This window comes from Thunnus thynnus, chromosome 24 (genome assembly GCF_963924715.1).
Source record: "Thunnus thynnus chromosome 24, fThuThy2.1, whole genome shotgun sequence".
NCBI classification, from domain to species: Eukaryota; Metazoa; Chordata; class Actinopteri; order Scombriformes; family Scombridae; genus Thunnus; species Thunnus thynnus.
This window is the reverse complement of record NC_089540.1, coordinates 16,162,654-16,182,196: the sequence shown is the minus strand read 5'-3', so window position 1 is coordinate 16,182,196 and position 19,543 is coordinate 16,162,654. Positions and strand designations below refer to the sequence as shown.

Here is a 19,543-nt window from a genome sequence, read left to right as displayed (position 1 = left end):
AACTTCTAGTTTACTGCAGTTATAACAGTTCAAGAAAGGAAACAAGGTTGTTCTTACCCGTATCGAAACTTTCTAGGAACTCTGTGAAATAAATTAAGAATTGTCACAACCATGATGCATCTATCACACAGTGAATCAATATTAGAAGTTTTTTTTACTGCTGCTATTCAAATAAATGTTGGTCAGATATGTCTTTGCCAGTATTTAGTGGCAAATTAATCTACTTGTCAGAATACATGTTTTCATTTTATCTGTTAAAACTAACAGCAGTATGATTGATTGTAAAACTTAATTTGTTTGGTAGAAAAACATCACATTACTAAATCAACAACAACTAACAATGTGTCCAATTTGAGACTTTTTTATTTAATTGATTTTTAAAATTCAGAAACTTAAAAAAAGTACATTGCATGCATTTGAAACACTGGTTTTTGCTTGTTTAGATTAGAAGTTTAGATATTAATTACTTTCAAGTGCTGGATGCCTGAAAACAGAGCATTATCTAAAATATTGTCATGTTAAAATTATTAAAGACAAATAGGTGACCAATGTGAAAATGTTCTATCTTACCTTGCCACGTGCTTTCAGTAGCTTCTCCTGTATTGAAGATGAATAAGTGTGTGTTAACTCATTGGAATTCTTCATTTATCATGTTTTGTTTCATAATTAGGTTTTATAAGTTACATTTCCAACAGAGCCTAGGCTGTTTTTTCAAACAGAGTGGTACATCCTGTCACCCGAGGGATTTCCTATCTGTGCAGCCGAACACAGTAACCATGGATGTATAATAAGAGCTGGATAGGGCGCCGCCGCTCAGCCTCGCAGCCAATTTTTCCCAGTGGCCACTTGCAGTATTGCAGCAAAAAATCCCCCTGCAGCCCAAAAAGGATTTTCCCCATAGACCACCACTTTTGACAGGACGCCTCGAACTGCAAACAATGTCAATTATGACTCTTTCTATTATGAACTTTTGATCCATGGAGGTTTTGTTTGTAAAACTCCTTGAGCCGAGAAAAGCGATTTAAAAATCCGTGACATTATCACAATGTAAAGTCTATGGGCTGAGCGGGAGCTCGCGGGCAGTGCCAACGGGGGAAACACTACTGCGCATATTCAGTGGGCCACACAACACGGAAGCTAGAAACTTTTTTTGGCAGCGACATGATGTTTATTTAATGCGTGTTTTCATGCACCATATAGTGGACACAGGAAATGATATTTAACTCCTTCATGCAATGTTAGACAACAGAAAACTAAAGTTACACGTCTTTGTCCAGCAAGTACTCGTGACACCGTACATTTAAACGTACGACAGATATGAAGTGCAATCAGGCAGATTCCCAGAGCTATGGAGACAAGCTTTGTGATTCGTAAGCTTCCAGAAAGTCCCAGAAAACGCCATTTTATTGACGTGATTGGTGCTACTGGTGGCTCGATTACTGGGCGTTGTGATGGCCTGATGACGTGTCATCATGCAAGCTTACTACAGCCTGCTTGAGCTTGGCTCTTCCTACTTGGTCACACCGACATCGAGGTAAGACGTGCTTTCATCTCTGTTACCATTGAGATTTGATGTTTCACCATGACAAAGGAAGTTGCTATAACTTTATTGTACATGCTCCAGTTTACATGTTTGATAAGAGTCTCGGCCTGAACACGTCTACATGACAATATTCCATCAGTGATGCAAACTGGCTGAATAGGGCCCCCTACGAAATTGCAGCAAAGCAGCCCCAGCAGCAGGCAAAATAGTGGACAAAGGAAGTTATGTTTATCTACTTCTTGTACTGTTTGAAAACTCTATCCATTATGTAGATAGAGGGCCCTATTTTAACAATCTAAAGCGCACGGTCTGAAGAGCATGGTGCAAGTGTATTCAAGGTGTACCCACATCCACTTTTGCCATTTTAACGGCGGAAAAATGGTCGATGCGCCAGGCACATGGTTCAAAGGGGTTGTCCATAGTCTCCTAATTAATCATGGGTGTGTTTTTGGCGTAACATGCAATAAACCAATCAGAGTGTCATCTCCTATTCCCTTTAAGAGCCAGATGCGCTTGCACCTTGGCAGATTGTTATTATGATGGTGCATCTTCCCTGTAGAGGAAATGAATCTGCTCATGTGCAAAGTGAAAGCACACAATCCATAACGCGCACACTTGCCTCTGCTGCTCCTGAAGCCTCCTGTGGTCAGCCCCAGACCACCAGTTTAAGATCCTGTTCATTAATTTCTGGCAAATTTATTTTCGTTTATTTTTTTGAAAAGGTTTATTTTTTCAATTACAGCTTTGGTTTCTTTAAAATCATTTTGTTCAGTCATGGAGTAACAGGTCAAATCAGCAAGGTTTTAATTGTTGAAAGTGCGGAAACCTGATGGCTTTACTCTCAAAATGTTAAAGAATATTTATTAAATATTGTTAAAAAATTAAATCATTAATTTTAATCATGTAAGAAATCATCATGCAGTTATCAGGACTTAATCAGCTCTCCAAGGTGCTGATCCAGCTAGAGGCTGTGCAGATTTATGTCCTTCGTTAGTTTAATAATTGTTTTCACCTTATTTATTTTCTCATGTGTTCCTCATGTCTTCATATATTGATGCAGCAGGAAAGTCAATCGTCTGTTTAAATTGCCACAATTTGGTCAAATAATTAGACAATTTTATCTGTCATTACTGTGATTAGTTAATTCTGATAAATATTATGACAAAGCATTATGACATGTATTTTTAAAAATATGTTAATGTACACAATAATCTTTCACACTGTAATCCATTTATTTGTAATCTTTTGCATGTTCGTGCACTGCTGCGTGTCCTGTGTGTGTAACAAGCAGAGTGTATGTTATACACCCGCCTATGTAGGCGCATATTACTGTCTTGATAATGCACCCTTAAAATAACTGAAACATTGTGCCATTGACTTTAGACCAGGTTTTGGTTGGTCAATATCGCTCTCTGCTGCCTCAAGATTGCAATGTACCAACAATGCGCATGACCATACCTTATTTTAAGACCAACACACCCATGGGCGCACTGATGGGTGCAAGTGCATTTGCCATTTAAACAACATGGGCGCTGGACGGGAAAATGACAACTGCGTTGGTCTTAAACTAGCAAAGACACTTGCGTCGCACTTGGCGCCACTTTGCACCGGGCGTAAGATAGGGACCTGAGAGTTTCCAGGTCCTAGGTGGATGTTTTATGGACCTCAGAAATTGTTGAGATCAGTATTGAATGATAAAAGAATTGTCACAACCACAATACATCTATCAGACAGTCAGACTTCTACACTGCTCACAAAAATTAAGGGAACACTTAATTGTCACAGTATAACACCAAGTCAGTTAAACTTCAGGGATATCAATCAGTCCATTTAGGAAGCACAAGTAATTGTAAATAAATTCACCTGCTTCAGTACAAATGAAAGTGACATGTGCAATGGAGAGAGAAAAGTCAGACAACCCCCAAAAAGGGAATGGTTTTGCATGTGGTGGCCACAGACAATTGCTTTCTCCTCATCTTTCCTGAATGATTCTTCTCTAGTTTTGTGTTCTGCTAGTGTCCTTGTCACTACTGGTAGCATGAGGAGGTACCTGCAGCCCAATCAGCTTGCACAGGTAGTCCAGCTCCTCCAGAATGTGACATCCATACGTGTGGTCGGAAGAAGGTTTGCTGTGTCTCCAAGCACAGTCTCAAGAGCATGGAGGAGATACCTGGAGAACAGCTGTTACACGAGGAGAGCTGGACAGGGCTGTAGAAGGGCATCAACCCAGCAGCAGGACCGGTATCTGCTCCTTTGTGTGAGGAAGGACAGGAGGAGCACTGCTAGAGCCCTTCAAAATGACCACTAGCAGGCTACTGGTGTGCATGTTTCTGACCAAACTGTCAGAAACAGACTCCATGAGGGTGGCATGAGGGCCAGATGTCCTCTAGTGGAACCTGTGCTCACAGCCCAGCACCGTGCAGCTTGATTGGCATTCACCAGAAAACACCAGAATTGGCAGGTCCACCATTTGCACCCTGTTCTCTCCACAGATGAGAGCAGGTTCACACTGAGCACATGTGACAGGCGTGAAAAAGTCTCAAGACGCCGTGGTGAACGTTATGCTGCCTGTAACATCATCCAGCATGACCGGTTTGGCGATAGGTCAGTGATGTTCTGGGGAGACATATCCTTGGAGAGTTGCATAGACCTCCATGTCATAGCCAACAGTACCCTGACTGCTGTTAGGTACCGGGATGAAATCCTCAGAGCAATTGTCAAACCTTACGTTGGTGGAGTGGGCCCTGGGTTCCATCTGGTGCAGGAAAATGCCCAGTCTCATGTGGCCGGGCATTTGCCCGGTGTGTAGACAGTTCCTGGATGACGACAGCCCTCTCATTCCCCTGACCTAAATCCAATTGAGCACCTATGGGATGTTATCTATCGGAGCATTCGACGCCGCCAAGTACAGCTGCAGACTGTCCAGGAGCTCACTGATGCCCTGTTCCAGGTCTAGGAAGAGATCCCCCATGATGCCATCCGCCGACTCATAAGGAGCATGCCCAGATGTTGTCGGGAGTGCATACAGGCACATGGGGGCCATACACACTACTGAGTCACATTATGAGTTGCTGTGATAAAATTCACGCAAGTTGGATCAGCCTGTGATTTCAATTTTTCCATTGACCGTTGTTACGTCATTTTGTTCTCAACAATTTAAACAACGTACATCAGTAAAGATTTTCAACTTGAATGATTCGATCATCAAGATCTGATGTGTGATTCAAGTGTTTCCTTAATTTTTTTGAGCAGTGTAGTTCACTGCAGTTATGACGGTTTGAGGAAAAAACTTGATTGTTCTTACCCGTATCCTTCCTTTCTAGGAAATCTGAAATAAATAAAGAATTGTCACAACATGATGCATCTATCACACAGTGAATCCATCTGTTAAAACAAACAGCAGTATGATTGATGACTGTAAAACTTCATTTGTCTGTTAGGAAAACATCACATTACTAAATCAACAACTAACAATGTGTCCAACTTTTTTATTTAATTGATTTTTAAAATTCAGCAATTTTTTTATCTGAAAAATTTCATGGAATGCATTTGAAACACTGGTTTATGCATGCTGGATGCATGAAAACAGAACATCATTTAAAATATTGTCATTTTAGATAACTAAAATTATTAAAGACAAATAGATGACCAATGTGGAAATGTTCTATCTTACCTTGCCATTTCCTTTCAGCAGTCTCTCCTGTATTGAAGATGAATACATTATACATTTAATATAATGTATATTATTTTCTCTTTCTGTAATTGTCCTCTTTCTTTTTTGTAATTTGACACTGAAAAATAAACTAATTATTGGCATACTTCCATTAAATAGATTGAGTTTCCAGGTCCTGGGTGGAGGTTTTATGAACTTCAGAAATTGTTGAGATCAGTATTAAATGATAAAAGAATTGTCACAACCACAATACATCTGTCAGACAGTGAAATTTCTAGTTTACTACAGTTATAACGGTTCAAGAAAAAAAATGAGTTGTGCTTACCCATATCGAACCTCTCTGTGAAATAAATAAAGAATTGTTACAACCATGATGCATCTATCACACAGAAGTTTTTTAACTGCTGCTATTCAAAAAACAGTTGGTCAGATATGTCTGTCAGTATTTAGTTGCAAATAAATCTATTTGTCAGAATAAATGTTTTAATTTTATCTGTTAAAACTAACAGCAGTATGATTGATGACTGTAAAACTTCATTTGTTTGTTAGGAAAACATCACATTACTAAATCAACAACAATGTGTCCAATTTTTTTATTTAAAAAAGTACATTGAATGCATTTAAAACACTGGTTTTTGCTTGTAAAACTTGAGATATTAATTACTTTCGAGTGCTGGATGCATGAAAAGAGAACATTATTTAAAATATTGTTATGTTAAAAACCCTAAAATCATTTAAGAAAAATAGGAGACCAAAGTGAAAATGTTCTATCTTACCTTGCCATGACCTTTCAGCAGCTTCGTCTGTATTGAAGATGAATAAGTGTGTGTTAACTCACTGGAATTCTTCATTAATCATGTTTTGTTTCATAATTCGACACTTCACCTCTTAAATCCAATTTTTGCCACTCCTAAAACTGAATAGTATCATGTATGTTTAATATAATGTATGTTGTTATTATTTTCTCTTTCTGTAATTGTCTTCTTTCTTTTTTGTGATCTGACACTGAAAAATAAACTAATTATTGTCATATTTCCATTAAATAGATTGAGAGTTTCCAGGTCCTGGGTGGATGTTTTATGGACCTCAGAAATTGTTGAGATCAGTATTAAATGATAAAAGAATTGTCACAACCACAATACAGCTGTCAGACAGTGAAACCTCTAGTTTACTGCAGTTATATCAGTTCAAGAGAAAAAAAGGTTTAACTTACCCTCATCCAACCATTCAAGATATTCTGTGAATTGAATAAAGAATTGCCACAACCACAATGCATCTGTCAGACAGTGAAACTTCTAGTTTACTGCAGTTATAATGGTGCAAGAAAAAAAATTTGTGTTCTTACTCTTTCCCCTCCATTTTAGATACTCTGTGAAATGAATAAAGAACTGTCACAACCATGATGCATCTATCACACAGTGAATCAATATTAGAAGTTTTTTAACTGCTGATATTCAAAAAACAGTTGGTCAGATATGTCTTTGTCAGTATTTAGTTGCAAATAAATCTATTTGTCAGAATACATGTTTTAATTTTATCTGTTAAAACTAAGCAGTATGATTGATGACTGTAAACTTCATTTGTCTGTTAGGAAAACATCACATTACTAAATCAACAACTAAAATGTGTCCAATTTTAGACTTTTTTATTTAATTGATTTGTAAAATTCAGCATTTCTTAAATTTAAAAACGCACATTGAATGCACCTGAAACACTGGTTTTTGCATGTAAAAGATTGGATTTGAATTAATTTTAAGTGCTGGATGCATGAACACAGAACATTATTTAAAACACTGTCATGTGAAATACTAAGACAAATAGGTGACCAATGTGAAAATGTTCTATCTTACCTTGCCATTTCCTTTCAGCAGCTTCTCCTGTATTGAAGATGAATAAGTGTGTGTTAACTCACTGGAATTTTTCATTAATCATGTTTTATTTTATCATTTGTGTTTATTTACCAGTAAACAGACTGTGTGTTACTCAACTATGAACATCATGAGCTCAAACACACCATGTTGTGAATATTTGTTCTGAATCAGGATGATGTCGTTTACAGTTTCAACACAGAAGCAGGTTAACACCCACCATCAAAAGCTGACAGCAAATTCTGCTGGTTCATATTCATCCTGAGTTACATTTTCTTTTGTGAATGTCAAACTTGTGCAACATGGGTATCAATAATACATTTGTAACATTCATAACTGCTCTTTTATCTGGTGGTTTTGTTTAGTTGAGAAAGTTGTAGAGATTAAATACCAGAATAAATTACAGATGTTGAAGGTGGCCTTTACAAACACAGCTTCTCATTAACAAATAGAACAATATTAATAGTATTAACAGAGTGGACAATATGTGTAGAGTCATGAGAGATGGGTTTTCCTAATACTCTGACAATGTTGTCAGAGGTGAGGAAGAATCAGCCAAAGAAAATGTAATGAGTCATACGTTTTAGTTTAGTGACAACACACAGTCTCTGCAGTACAGCTGAAGACTCGCCTGGTCTTGACCTTTGAAATATCGAACCATCAAGGCTTTTTTATGGCTTCAAAGACTTCAGACATACAGATACAGAAAGGCAGACTGTCTCTGGTGCCTTTCAGTGTGTTTATCGATGAACCTCTACTTTTCATTTTGAGCTCTGATTAGGAAGTTGTCTTCTGATGTTGCCACCAAGCAGAAGAGATAAAGAAGTCCTGTAATTGCATTTACATTTAGAGATGGAGAACAACAATCAATAAAGGTCCCTAATCAAACATGAATCAGGGACGTTGTGGTTCATGGTCGACGCTTCACCTCTTAAATCCAATTTTTGCCACTTCTATAACTGAATAGTATCATGTATGTTTAATATAATGTATCTTGTTATTTTCTTTTTCTGTAATTGTCTTCTTTCCTTTTTTGTGATTTGACATTAAAAATAAACTAATTATTGTCATATTTCCATTAAATAGATTGAGAGTTTCCAGGTTCTGGGTGGATGTTTTATGGACCTCAGAAATTGTTGAGATCAGTATTAAATAATAAAAGAATTGTCACAACCACAATACATCTGTCAGACAGTCAAACTTCTAGTTTACTGCAGTTATGCAGTTCAAGAAAAAAAAAATTGTTGTTCTTACCCTTTCTCTTCCATTCTTGATACTCTGTGAAATAAATAAAGATTTGTCACAACCATGATGCATCTATCACACAGTGAATCAATATTAGAAGTTTTTTAACTGCTGTTATTCAAAAAAATGTTGGTCAGATATGTCTGTCAGTTTTTAATTGCAAATGAATCTATTTGTCAGAATAAATGTTTTAAATTTATCTGTTAAAACTAACAGCAGTATGATTGATGAATGTAAAACTTCATTTGTCTGTTAGGAAAACATCACATTACTAAATCAACAACAACTAAAAATGTGTCCAATTTGAGACTTTATTTCATTGATTTTTAAAATTCAGCAATTAAAAAGGGACATTGAATGCATTTGAAACACTGTTTTTTGCTTGTAAAAGTTTAGTTATTAATTACTTTTTGGTACTGGATGCAAGAAAACAACTTTATTTAAAATATTGTCATGTTATTAAAGACAAATAGGTGATCAATGTGAAAATGTTCTATCTTACCTTGCCTTGCCCTTTCAGTAGCTTCTCCTGTATAGAAGATGAATAAGTGTGTGTTAACTCACTGGAATTCTTCATTAATCATGTTTTGTTTCATAATTAGGTTTTATAAGTTACATTTTCTTTTGTGAATGTCAAACTTGTACAACATGGGTATTAATAATACATTTGTAACATTCATAACTGCTCTTTTATCTGGTGGTTTTGTTTAGTTGAGAAAGAGATTAAATACCTGAATTAATTACAGATGTTGAAGGTGGCCTTTACAAACACAGGTTCTCATTAACAAATAACAATATTATAGTGTTGGAGTTGTTTTTATTTTTATTTTTTTTTTTTGAGCATAGTTTGGCCGTAGTTGATTGGCTGAGACTGGTATCAGCCAAGACGTACTGAACGTGCGGTGCAGCAAGAGGTTAACTGAACCAGGTGCGATGAGGGAAAGAGACGCCGCAGAGAAACAGTTTTTCAACCACACGCTTCTTAGTTGTTGATTATCTTTATTACCATTTTGTTGTTTTGATACTTTGAGTTCATATGAATAATTTTCTTTAACTTACGTTAAGCACTTTGATTTGAACTGGACGTAAGGCAGCCATAGATACACATTTACATAACATATTCAAACATACATTCACCTCATCTGTACGAGAGGCTTACAAGTAAAATCATCTTACGGTAAGAAGAAGAAGAAAATGTGTGTGTTGGAGGTCTATGGCGGCTGACCGGCTTTACTTGAAAGCATCAAAGAAAGCCAGCACAAATAGTATTAACAGAGTCCACAATATGTGTAGAATCATGAGAGATGGGTTTTCCTAATACTCTGACAATGTTCTCAGAGGTGAGGAAGAATCAGCCAAAGAAATTTGTTGAGTCATACGTTTTAGTTTAGTGACAACACACAGTCTCTGCAGTACAGCTGAAGACTCGCCTGGTCTTGACCTTTTAAATATCGAACCTTCAAGCCTTTTTTATGGCTTCAAAGACTTCAGACACACAGTTTACAGACATGACATACCCTTTCAGACAGCTCAACTGTTTATGCATGTCATGATATTTTCACATTTATCCTATTGTGTTACTGTATGGAGCCAGAATTCACAGTCAACTGTTAAACCCGTTACATCACTATACAAACCAGCACTGAAAGTAATGGATCAAAAACAAATGAAATAGCACCACTTTATAATTCTGGAAAAGTACAAGTTGCTTAGTTATCACAACTTCATCAAGTTTTCTTTAATCAAATTCATTTTTAGAGAGAGCAAAACTACTTTCAGTCAGTCATCTTTTTCAATAAAAGAGATGAATCTTTGGAATGCCCTACCAACAGAAATAAAAATAAAAACTAATCTGAAAACATTTAATGAAAAGGTGAAACATTGGCTGAAACAAAACCAAATCTGCTATCATTGATCTATGATCATACACATGTGCATGTACACATGTCCATGGACATGTACAAACAGATAGAGGAACAGATACATACATATAAACATACTCGCACACTGATATAGAATATGCATGTATGTACACGGATACACACACCTATAAATATTATGCACATAAATACATCATTGCCATGAATTAGGGAACATACACACGTACACACATATGCAAAACATGTAAATTGATTGTTATGTGATGTAAATACTGTTGTTATTGAGAATGTCACTATTTATTATGAGCTTTATGTAATTAATGTATTTCTGGTAATGATATGTTATGACTATTTTTTTTAACAAAAAAGCCTAACCAGGGACAGGGTTTGCAAATTAGCCTTGGCTAGAAATGCTATTTGCAAGTTAGCCTTGGCTAGAAATGCTATATGCAATATGTCTGTTTCATGTTACTTTAGCCTGTTACAATGTTTTTTTGCATCGTCCCTAACAAATAAACTAATAAAAAAAAAAGATACAGAAAGGAATACTGTCTCTGGTGCCTTTCAGTGTGTTTATCAATGAACCTCTACTTTACATTTTGAGCTCTGATTAGGAAGTTGTCTTCTGATGTTGCCACTAAGCAGAAGAGATAAAGAAGTCCTGTAATTTCATTTACATTTAGAGAGAGATGGAGAACAACAATCAATAAAGGTCCCTAATCAAACATGAATTAGGGACGTTGTGGTTCATGGTCGACGCTTCACCTCTTAAATCCAATTTTGCCACTCCTATAACTGAATAGTATCATGTATGTTTAATATAATGTATCTTGTTATTATTTTCTCTTTCTGTAATTGTCTTTCTTTTTTTGTGATTTGACACTAAAAAATAAACTAATTATTGTCATATTTCCATTAAATAGATTGAGAGTTTCCCGGTCCTGGGTGGATGTTTTATGGACCTCAGAAATTGTTGAGATCAGTATTAAATGATAAAAGAATTGTCACAACCACAATACATCTGTCAGACAGTCAAACTTCTAGTTTACTGCAGTTATAACGGTTCAAGAAAAAAAAGTTGTTCTTACCCTCATCCAGCCTTTCTAGATACTCTGTGAAGTAAATAAAGAATTGTCACAACCATGATGCATCTATCACACAGTGAATCCATATTACAAGTTTTTTAACTGCTGCTATTTAAGAAAATGTTGGTCAGATATGTTTTTTAAATTATTAAAGACAAATAGGTGACCAATGTGAAAATGTACTATCTTACCTTGCCATCTGGTTTCATCAGCTTCTCCTGTATTGAAGATGAATAAGTGTGTGTTAACTCACTGGAATTCTTCATTAATCATGTTTTGTTTTATAATTAGGTTTTATAAGTTACATTTTCTTTTGTGAATGTCAAACTTGTGCAACATGGGTATTAATAATACATTTGTAAAATTCATAACTGCTCTTCAGCAGTGGAAGCATCATTCTTCATACGGCCCAATGTCGGCTCACTCTGCTTGTCTCAACAGTAGTGATGTTAAACATGGTGCTTCAAGAGCTGTACATCTAGTCATATCAAACTTTCTCACATGAACACTGTACGTAAGATATTAGCTCAGCAGCTGCATTTCTACAGGTTTGAGAGTGTGATTATTCCGTGGCTCGAGTCTTAACATGCTTTTATTGAGGGAGCTACGTTCTGCTAACCGTGTTGCTTAGCCACTATGGGGAGCTATACTTCTACAAACTGTTTTCATCAGCAACAATGTTGTCTGAGTTTAGTCTTTTAGTTAATTGCTGTTTATTAGATTAATTCATGCATGTTAACACCTCGTTTTGTCGACCTTAATGAGTTCTAAGGTGAGTGTTTCGCCAAATCTAATTAATCCTGAATTAAAGCGCCATTCTGTCTCACCTTTAATTCATATTCTACAGCCTCTAAGCAATTTAAACATCAGGTATTGTTCATATATTAAACTATGCCTCCTTTGCAGTTCCACGTTTCATGTTAACATTTTAAAGCATTGTAGCTTTTCAGGTCAGTCCAACCTAGTCAATATAGGAGGTGTTTGTCTCTGCCTGTTTATGTACGGTTTATTGTCGATTTTAATCTCTCTAGTTCAAAAACATATTTTCTGTGTCAAGCTCAATATTATGCTTCGTCTCTAGCAGATCGTACCATCTTCACAACTAAATGAGGCCTGTTTCATTCCTGCTTGGTAAGTAAGCATTATTTAGGGGAAAAAATCAGGCTGTGTATTCTTTTAGTGGTGGGGGCTTGCACCCTTTATTTTGGGGGGATTTATATTGCTGCTGCTCCTCAGGGCAACTCCCTCAACTCAAAATCTCCCGTGGAGTCTGAGTGCAATACTTTTAGACTTAATTATCTCTATCATCTGGTAGAATAAACATTATCTTTACTTCACTCACTTGTTGTCCTATGTATTGAGCTTTAGATAAGTTCAGTCAGGAAGACTATCTTTGCATGCATAGGCTGTTATTTTATTTCTCATGTGTGTTATCATCCTGCATTCACATCTCATGCATCTGTTACTCGTTATTCCCTGGTCGCCCTGCCAAGGTCGTCAATCGAGATATCAGTTGCTCACATCCGCTGGTCACATCTATCCAATAGCAGCAGCAACACAGTTCCATCGTAGCTTATCATCTGCCGCTGTCTTTCATTTAAATTAGCGTTATTCAGGGCTTTCTTTTAGGTCGTGGTGGTTACTTCCACCCCCATCCAAAGTATTTCATCTGCCTCCCTGCTACAACTGTGTCGGCGGTCACCCTCTGCCTACACATCCTCATCGTCCAGACGTCAGCACTGTTCTCGCAAATCAAAGATCTCTTAGGCCATAATCTGGTAAGTCATACATATAACTGGTGGTGGTGTCCTGAGTTATGGGTGTCGCAGCTCATTGCTATCATTGCTGATCATGCTAGCAGTTCTTCCTCTCATACAACAAATCTTGTGCATGGTAAAGTGCTATGTCATATCTATGGGTCATTTCACTCTGCTTTCAGGCTATCCTCTCTCTTCCCTCCTTATGAAATGTGCATAAGAACATGGTCTCCATACCTCACGCCACTCACCACTCTTCTAGTGATCACTAACTCACTCTCTTTTATCAACTCTTTCACAATGGGGTCTAATCGCCAAAGACTCACTGTAATCTATCATGCATGTTCAATAAATAACATTCACTTATATGAAAAAGTGAGTCTCTTCTGATCGAAATGGAGTTTAGCGTAAATTCAGGCAGGAATACTATCTATAACCATTCATTCATTCCAACTCCTCTCTCTCTCCCTGTTTCTCCCGCTGTCCAATCAGCTGATTAGGGGCGTTACTCTAGTCATCAAATCAGATTCCTCCACAGACTTACTGCCAATCACAACTCAGCTGTCAAACTTTAAATCTGTTCCCTTCTCTGTTGCTGTCAGTTGTCATTTCAGCATGATCGTCGCTCCTCCTCCACCCCATCCAACTCCACGGCCGCGTTCCAGCAGCTCGCTCCTCTCCTCTTCATTCCTGATCACCACCTCATCTTCTCCACTTCATACTTCAGCAACAGGTCTGAGTTCACCAGGAACCCGCTGCCTTCACCATCAAGATCTGCGCCCTTTATTCATCATCACCACCAGTGTCTAGACTCCATCGGGGGGTTATCCTATTCTAATCACGCCTTCACCTCCCCCCTTTCATAAATGATGACATTCACGATGGGGTCTAATCACCAAAGACTCTCACTTTCATCTATCATGCATGTTCAATAAATAACATTCACTTATATGAAAAACTGAGTCTCTCCTGATTGAACTGATGTTGCCACTAAGCAGAAGAGATAAAGACGTCCTGTAATTTCATTTATCTTAGATTCGAGGGACACATCAGCAACATCACTAAAGTAGTTTTCTTCCACCTCTGACACATCGTCCAAGTTCACCCATTTCTAACACAGTCAGATGCAGAAATTTTCATTCATGGTCATTCAGGTCTTGTATTCTGTACTATTAAAAAGACCCAACAAGTCCAAAATGCAGCTGCTACAATTCTTCTGATAACACTTTTATTGATTAGTATCAGTGGAGAGATGACAGAAAATGACGGACGGGGGGAGAGAGAGATGGCAACAAGCAACAAAGGTCCCTAATCAAACATGAACCAGAATCAGGGACGTTGTGGTTCATGGTCGACGCTTCACCTCTTAAATCCAATTTTTGCCACTCCTATAACTGAATAGTATCATGTATGTTTAATATAATGTATCTTGTTATTATTTTCTCTTTCTAGAATTGTCTTTTTGTTTTTTGTGAGTTGACATTAAAAAATAAACTAATTATTGTCATATTTCCATTAAATAGATTGAGAGTTTCCAGGTCCTGGGTGGATGTTTTATGGACCTCAGAAATTGTTGAGATCAGTATTAAATGATAAAAGAATTGTCACAACCACAATACATTTGTCAGACAGTCAAACTTCTAGTTTACTGCAGTTATAACAGTTCAAGGAAAAGTTCTTACCCTTTTTCTTCCATTGAAGATACTCTGTTAAATGAATAAAGAATTGTCACAACCATGATGCATCTATCACACAGTGAATCCATATTAGAAGTTTTTTAACTGCTGCTATTCAAACAAATGTTGGTCAGATATGTCTTTGTCAGTATTTAGTTGCAAATAAATCTATTTGTCAGAATACATGTTTTAATTTTATCTGTTAAAACTAACAGCAGTATGATTGATGACTGTAAAACTTCAGTTGTCTGTTAGGAAAACATCACATTACTAAATCAACAATAACTAACAATGTGTCCAATTTGAGACTTTTTTTCTCAATTGATACTTAAAATTCAGCAATTTAAGAAAAAGAAAAAAAGTACATTGAATACATTTGAAACACTGGTCTTTGCTTGTAAAAGATTAGATATTAATTAATAACTTTTAAGTGCTGGATGCATGAAAACAGAACATTATTTAAAATATTGTCATGTTAAATACTCTAAAATTATTAAAGACAAATAGGTGACCAATGTGAAAATGTTCTATCTTACCTTGCCAGTCTCTTTCAGCAGCTTCTCCTGTATAGAAGATGAATAAGTGTGTGTTAACTCACTGGAATTAATCATTTTTTTGTTTCATAATTAGGTTTTAAAGTTACATTTTCTTCCGTGAATGTCAAACTTGTGCAACATGGGTATTAATAATACATTTGTAACATTCATAACTGCTCTTTTATCTGGTGGTTTTGTTTAGTTGAGAAAGTTGTAGAGATTAAATACCTGAATTCATTACAGACGTTGAAGGTGGCCTTTACAAACACGGGTTCTCATTAACAAATATAACAATATTAATAGTATTAACAGAGTGGACAATATGTGTAGAGTCATGAGAGATGGGTTTTCCTAATACTCTGACAATGTTGTCAGAGGTGAGGAAGAATCAGCCAAAGAAATTTGTTGAGTCATACGTTTTAGTTTAGTGACAACACACAGTCTCTGCAGTACAGCTGAAGACTCACCTGGTCTTGACCTTTTAAATATCGAACCTTCAAGACTTTTTTATGGCTTCAAAGACTTCAGACATACAGATACAGAAAGGCAGACTGTCTCTGGTGCCTTTTAGTGTGTTTATCAATGAACCTCTACTTTACATTTTCAGCTCTGATTAGGAAGTTGTCTTCTGATGTTGCCACTAAGCAGAAGAGATAAAGACGTCCTGTAATTTCATTTATCTTAGATTCGAGGGACACATCAGCAACATCACTAAAGTAGTTTTCTTCCACCTCTGACACATCGTCCAAGTTCACCCATTTCTAACACAGTCAGATGCAGAAATTTTCATTCATGCTCATTCAGGTCTTATATTCTGTACTATTAAAAAGATCCAACAAGTCCAAAATGCAGCTGCTACAATTCTTCTGATTCACTGGTTTACGGTTTCATTCAAGTCAAACTACAAACTGCTACCTATTACCTCCTGACCTGACAAAACTTCTCAGACCTCACATTCCCCCACGAACACTCACATCACAGCTGTGACTCGACCACAGCTGCTCTCTCTCTCTCTCGTCTTTTTTCTAAAGTGACTCGGGAAGCCAACAGCACAGTCTACTTACTTTTAACATTATCAAAGGAAGAGAAATGTTTTCCTCCCCTCGTCCTAGTAACGTCTTTGTCCTCCATCATGGCAGAGTTTACAACTCTGATCAGTCTGATCTCTGGCCATGATTGGCCACCAAAGACGAGAGAAAAAGAGAGAGAGCTGAGAGCACCAGCGAGATAGTGAGCAGCTGTGGTCGAGCGAGCTAGAGAGTGAATGAAGAAAGGGAGCGCTGGTAGCAAGAAAGCCGGTGAATCAGATCAATAAAATGTTATTAATTAATTGTTTCACAGCGGTTACGTTCTAAAGCACAGATAAACACATCCACACCTCTGCTCGACCCTGCGGCTGAACGACGCATCGCCTGATTTGGTGTGAATGTGGCCTTAGATCTGACAGTTCAAAGTTGTGAAAACAACGGGGGTGTTTTGAACACACCACAGTTTTCACAGGTAATTTGTAAGTCTGTCCCTCCCGCCGCAGGAAATAATGGATTAATCCTGGAAAGCTATTGATGTAGCACTTCTCTACTTATGAAAGTAACACGGCGATTATTTGACCAATGAGAATTTGGTCGGATGAGAGCATATCGACCAACTAATAGACCAGTCGACCAGGAAACTGCAGCCCTAATGTATTGAGACACTAAGTAATTTTAAGTTAAAGTAAGCTAACTTAATTAACAATTTTGTCTTCAGTAGTGTAGATGGAGACATGAAAGGTAGTGATGTTGCAGTTATTTGTTATGAGATTTAACCACTAAGACAACAAGTCGACCCTGAAACATCCAGAAAAACATCTGATTTATATCAGACCATCAAAATAAATAAATAATATTAAAAAATAAAAAATATTTTGTGACTTCTTACGTTCTCTCCTTTTGCGTCTGAAATACATGATGCCTTTGTATATTAAATAGATGATGGCGATGATGAACCCAACCAGCATACATACTGGTATGAAGTTGAACATCCATGTCAGATCCCCTACAAAAAAATAGAGAGTAAATAAGTGAAACAACAAATGGTTTACAAGGACACTGTATTGTATTCCAATGTCATTAGCTGATCCCATCTTTGATAATGCACTCTGAGGGGACCCAATATAGAAAAATAATGAACTCAAAACTCGTCATTTAATGCTGTTAGAACATGTTTTGTAAGACAAAGGGTCAAATGAATACTTAATACAAAAATGAAAATGATTGCAAATATAAACTGCTGAGTGCAAAACTTCAAATAATAACTTAAATTCATACTTCAAATAACAAAATCAAATAAATAGCTGCCCTTTACATTTAGCTGCAAAGTGCAAACAAGAAAATTGATCAAATTGATCAATATAAGATGATGATTATTATAACTGATTTTGTTTCTTTGTCTTAATTTCTCATGCAGATTACCATCTAATTGACGTTTGTATATTTATTACATGAATATAAAGTAATGAAACAGGAAGTTTTGCTATTTACTGAATTTTATCGACTGTTTCAAAATACAGAACAGCTGTTTAAACGCTTGTTTCACTGCTGCATCTTGTTGGCTTGTTTTTGGCAGTTTGTCATAAACTTCAAGGAGACGTTTTTTACTGAGATAAGATGACTTTCTCATTCCCGTCCTCAGAAAACCAGCTGGCAGTCTGACGAGTTGTGCATTGTGCTTTAGGCTGTAGGGGAGGGGGCCGCAGCGAGAAAGGTGAACCAGAACCAACTTTTGGAGAAACGTAACCTGTAACGCTGTACAACCCTGCATTATGACAAAAACATTACTGGGAAGAGGGGAGGACATTTCTCTTTCTTTGATAACGTTAAAAGTAAAGTTAGGCTTTGCTGACAGCTTCCCGACTCATTTAAAAAAGACGAGAGAGAGTGAGAGAAGCAGTGGTCGAGCGAGCTAGAGAGTGAATGAAGAGAGGGAGCGCTGCTGGTAACGTTAGTGAGGAAGCTGGTGAATCAGATCAATAAAACATTATTTTCAGATTGTTTCACAGCGGTTACATTCTAGAGCACAAACATCTCCACACACACCTCTGCTCAACCCTGCAAACGTTTTTTTCTGATTGTTTCATGGCGGTTACAAATAAATAAGCCCACAACCACACAAACCTGCGGAGGTGTGCTGCAACGCTTGATAACAGCATTAATCTCGTCAAGCTCCCTCTTCCCTTCGAGAAAAGAAATTCCAAAATATGTCCAAATGATTGCCTTCATAGCCAATGGACCAGGTTGTATTTGTTTTTCTGTCAAGTACTCCATTGCTCGGAGTCTCTCCATGATACACAGTTCTCTTCCTTCTTGCACCCGGAGTTGGGGCCAGGTGGAAACCAGCGCAGCGTCGTTGCGCCATCTATGGGATTTAATGAGCTAACTCATGTCAGGAAGAAACGGAAAACAGCGTCGTAGCAAGACTGAAACATGTGAATCGATTCCTGGAATTTCTGAATTGATTCTGAATTGGCAGAGATAGAATCGCAATTCTTATGTGAATTGATTTTTTTGTGCACGCCTAATATTTAGTGCATCAAAATAAATACATTATTTTAAGATTTCTTACCTCTTATGTCTCTGTATAATGAATTGATGATGTTGAACACAACTGGGATACAAACTGCTATTATCGTGAGCTTCCATTTCAGTTCATCTACAAAAAATGAAAGAATAAATAATTAAAACAACAAATAGTTTACAAGGACACTGTATTGTATTCCAATGCTGTTAGTTGATCCCATCTTTGATAATGCACTCTGAGGTGACCCAATACAGAAAAATAATGAACTCAAAGCTCGTCATTTAGTCATTTAATGCTGTTAGAACATGTTTTGTAACTCCTATGAGGGCATTGAGTACATTGTCATGTTTAGTAAAAACAGTAAGATGCATTAATAGTGCATAATAGTAGTGATGTTGCAGTTATTTGTTATGAGCTTTAACCACTAAGACAACAAGTCGACCCTGAAACATCCTTTTATGCAGATTCATGAAACATCTGGAGAGAATCTCTTGGTATTGGTTGTGGTTGTGGATGTTTGCATGAGGATAGAAACTTCCTGTCTCTTAACATGAAAATACATCATCAGGACTAATATTGTTGGTAGAATCACACTCTTGAAAGAACTTGAATATGTATGATGCACAACTAGATTAACATTATCAGTCAAATTCAGAGAAATATTAATATACCACACCTAAAGAAATATAAAGAATGTAAATTCAAGTCAAAGATTTGATTTATAT

General features: G+C 36.9%; 1 protein-coding gene across 1 annotated transcript in view; it reads right to left on the bottom strand.

Annotated features, from left to right (window-relative positions):
- Nucleotides 1-19,543, bottom strand: part of LOC137177245 (uncharacterized) — a 118,048-nt gene that overhangs the window by 69,826 nt on the left and 28,679 nt on the right. Inside the window, exons 18-34 of the mRNA XM_067583418.1 lie at nt 18,864-18,950; nt 17,181-17,297; nt 15,264-15,290; nt 14,734-14,757; nt 11,486-11,512; nt 11,298-11,321; nt 8,832-8,858; nt 8,339-8,362; nt 7,067-7,093; nt 6,562-6,585; nt 6,430-6,453; nt 5,993-6,019; nt 5,542-5,556; nt 5,217-5,243; nt 4,848-4,871; nt 571-597; nt 58-81 (exon numbers count right to left, since the gene is read on the bottom strand). Coding sequence (XP_067439519.1) covers nt 58-81; nt 571-597; nt 4,848-4,871; nt 5,217-5,243; nt 5,542-5,556; nt 5,993-6,019; nt 6,430-6,453; nt 6,562-6,585; nt 7,067-7,093; nt 8,339-8,362; nt 8,832-8,858; nt 11,298-11,321; nt 11,486-11,512; nt 14,734-14,757; nt 15,264-15,290; nt 17,181-17,297; nt 18,864-18,950 — 576 coding nt within the window. The remainder of the gene's footprint in view (nt 1-57; nt 82-570; nt 598-4,847; nt 4,872-5,216; nt 5,244-5,541; nt 5,557-5,992; nt 6,020-6,429; nt 6,454-6,561; nt 6,586-7,066; nt 7,094-8,338; nt 8,363-8,831; nt 8,859-11,297; nt 11,322-11,485; nt 11,513-14,733; nt 14,758-15,263; nt 15,291-17,180; nt 17,298-18,863; nt 18,951-19,543) is intronic.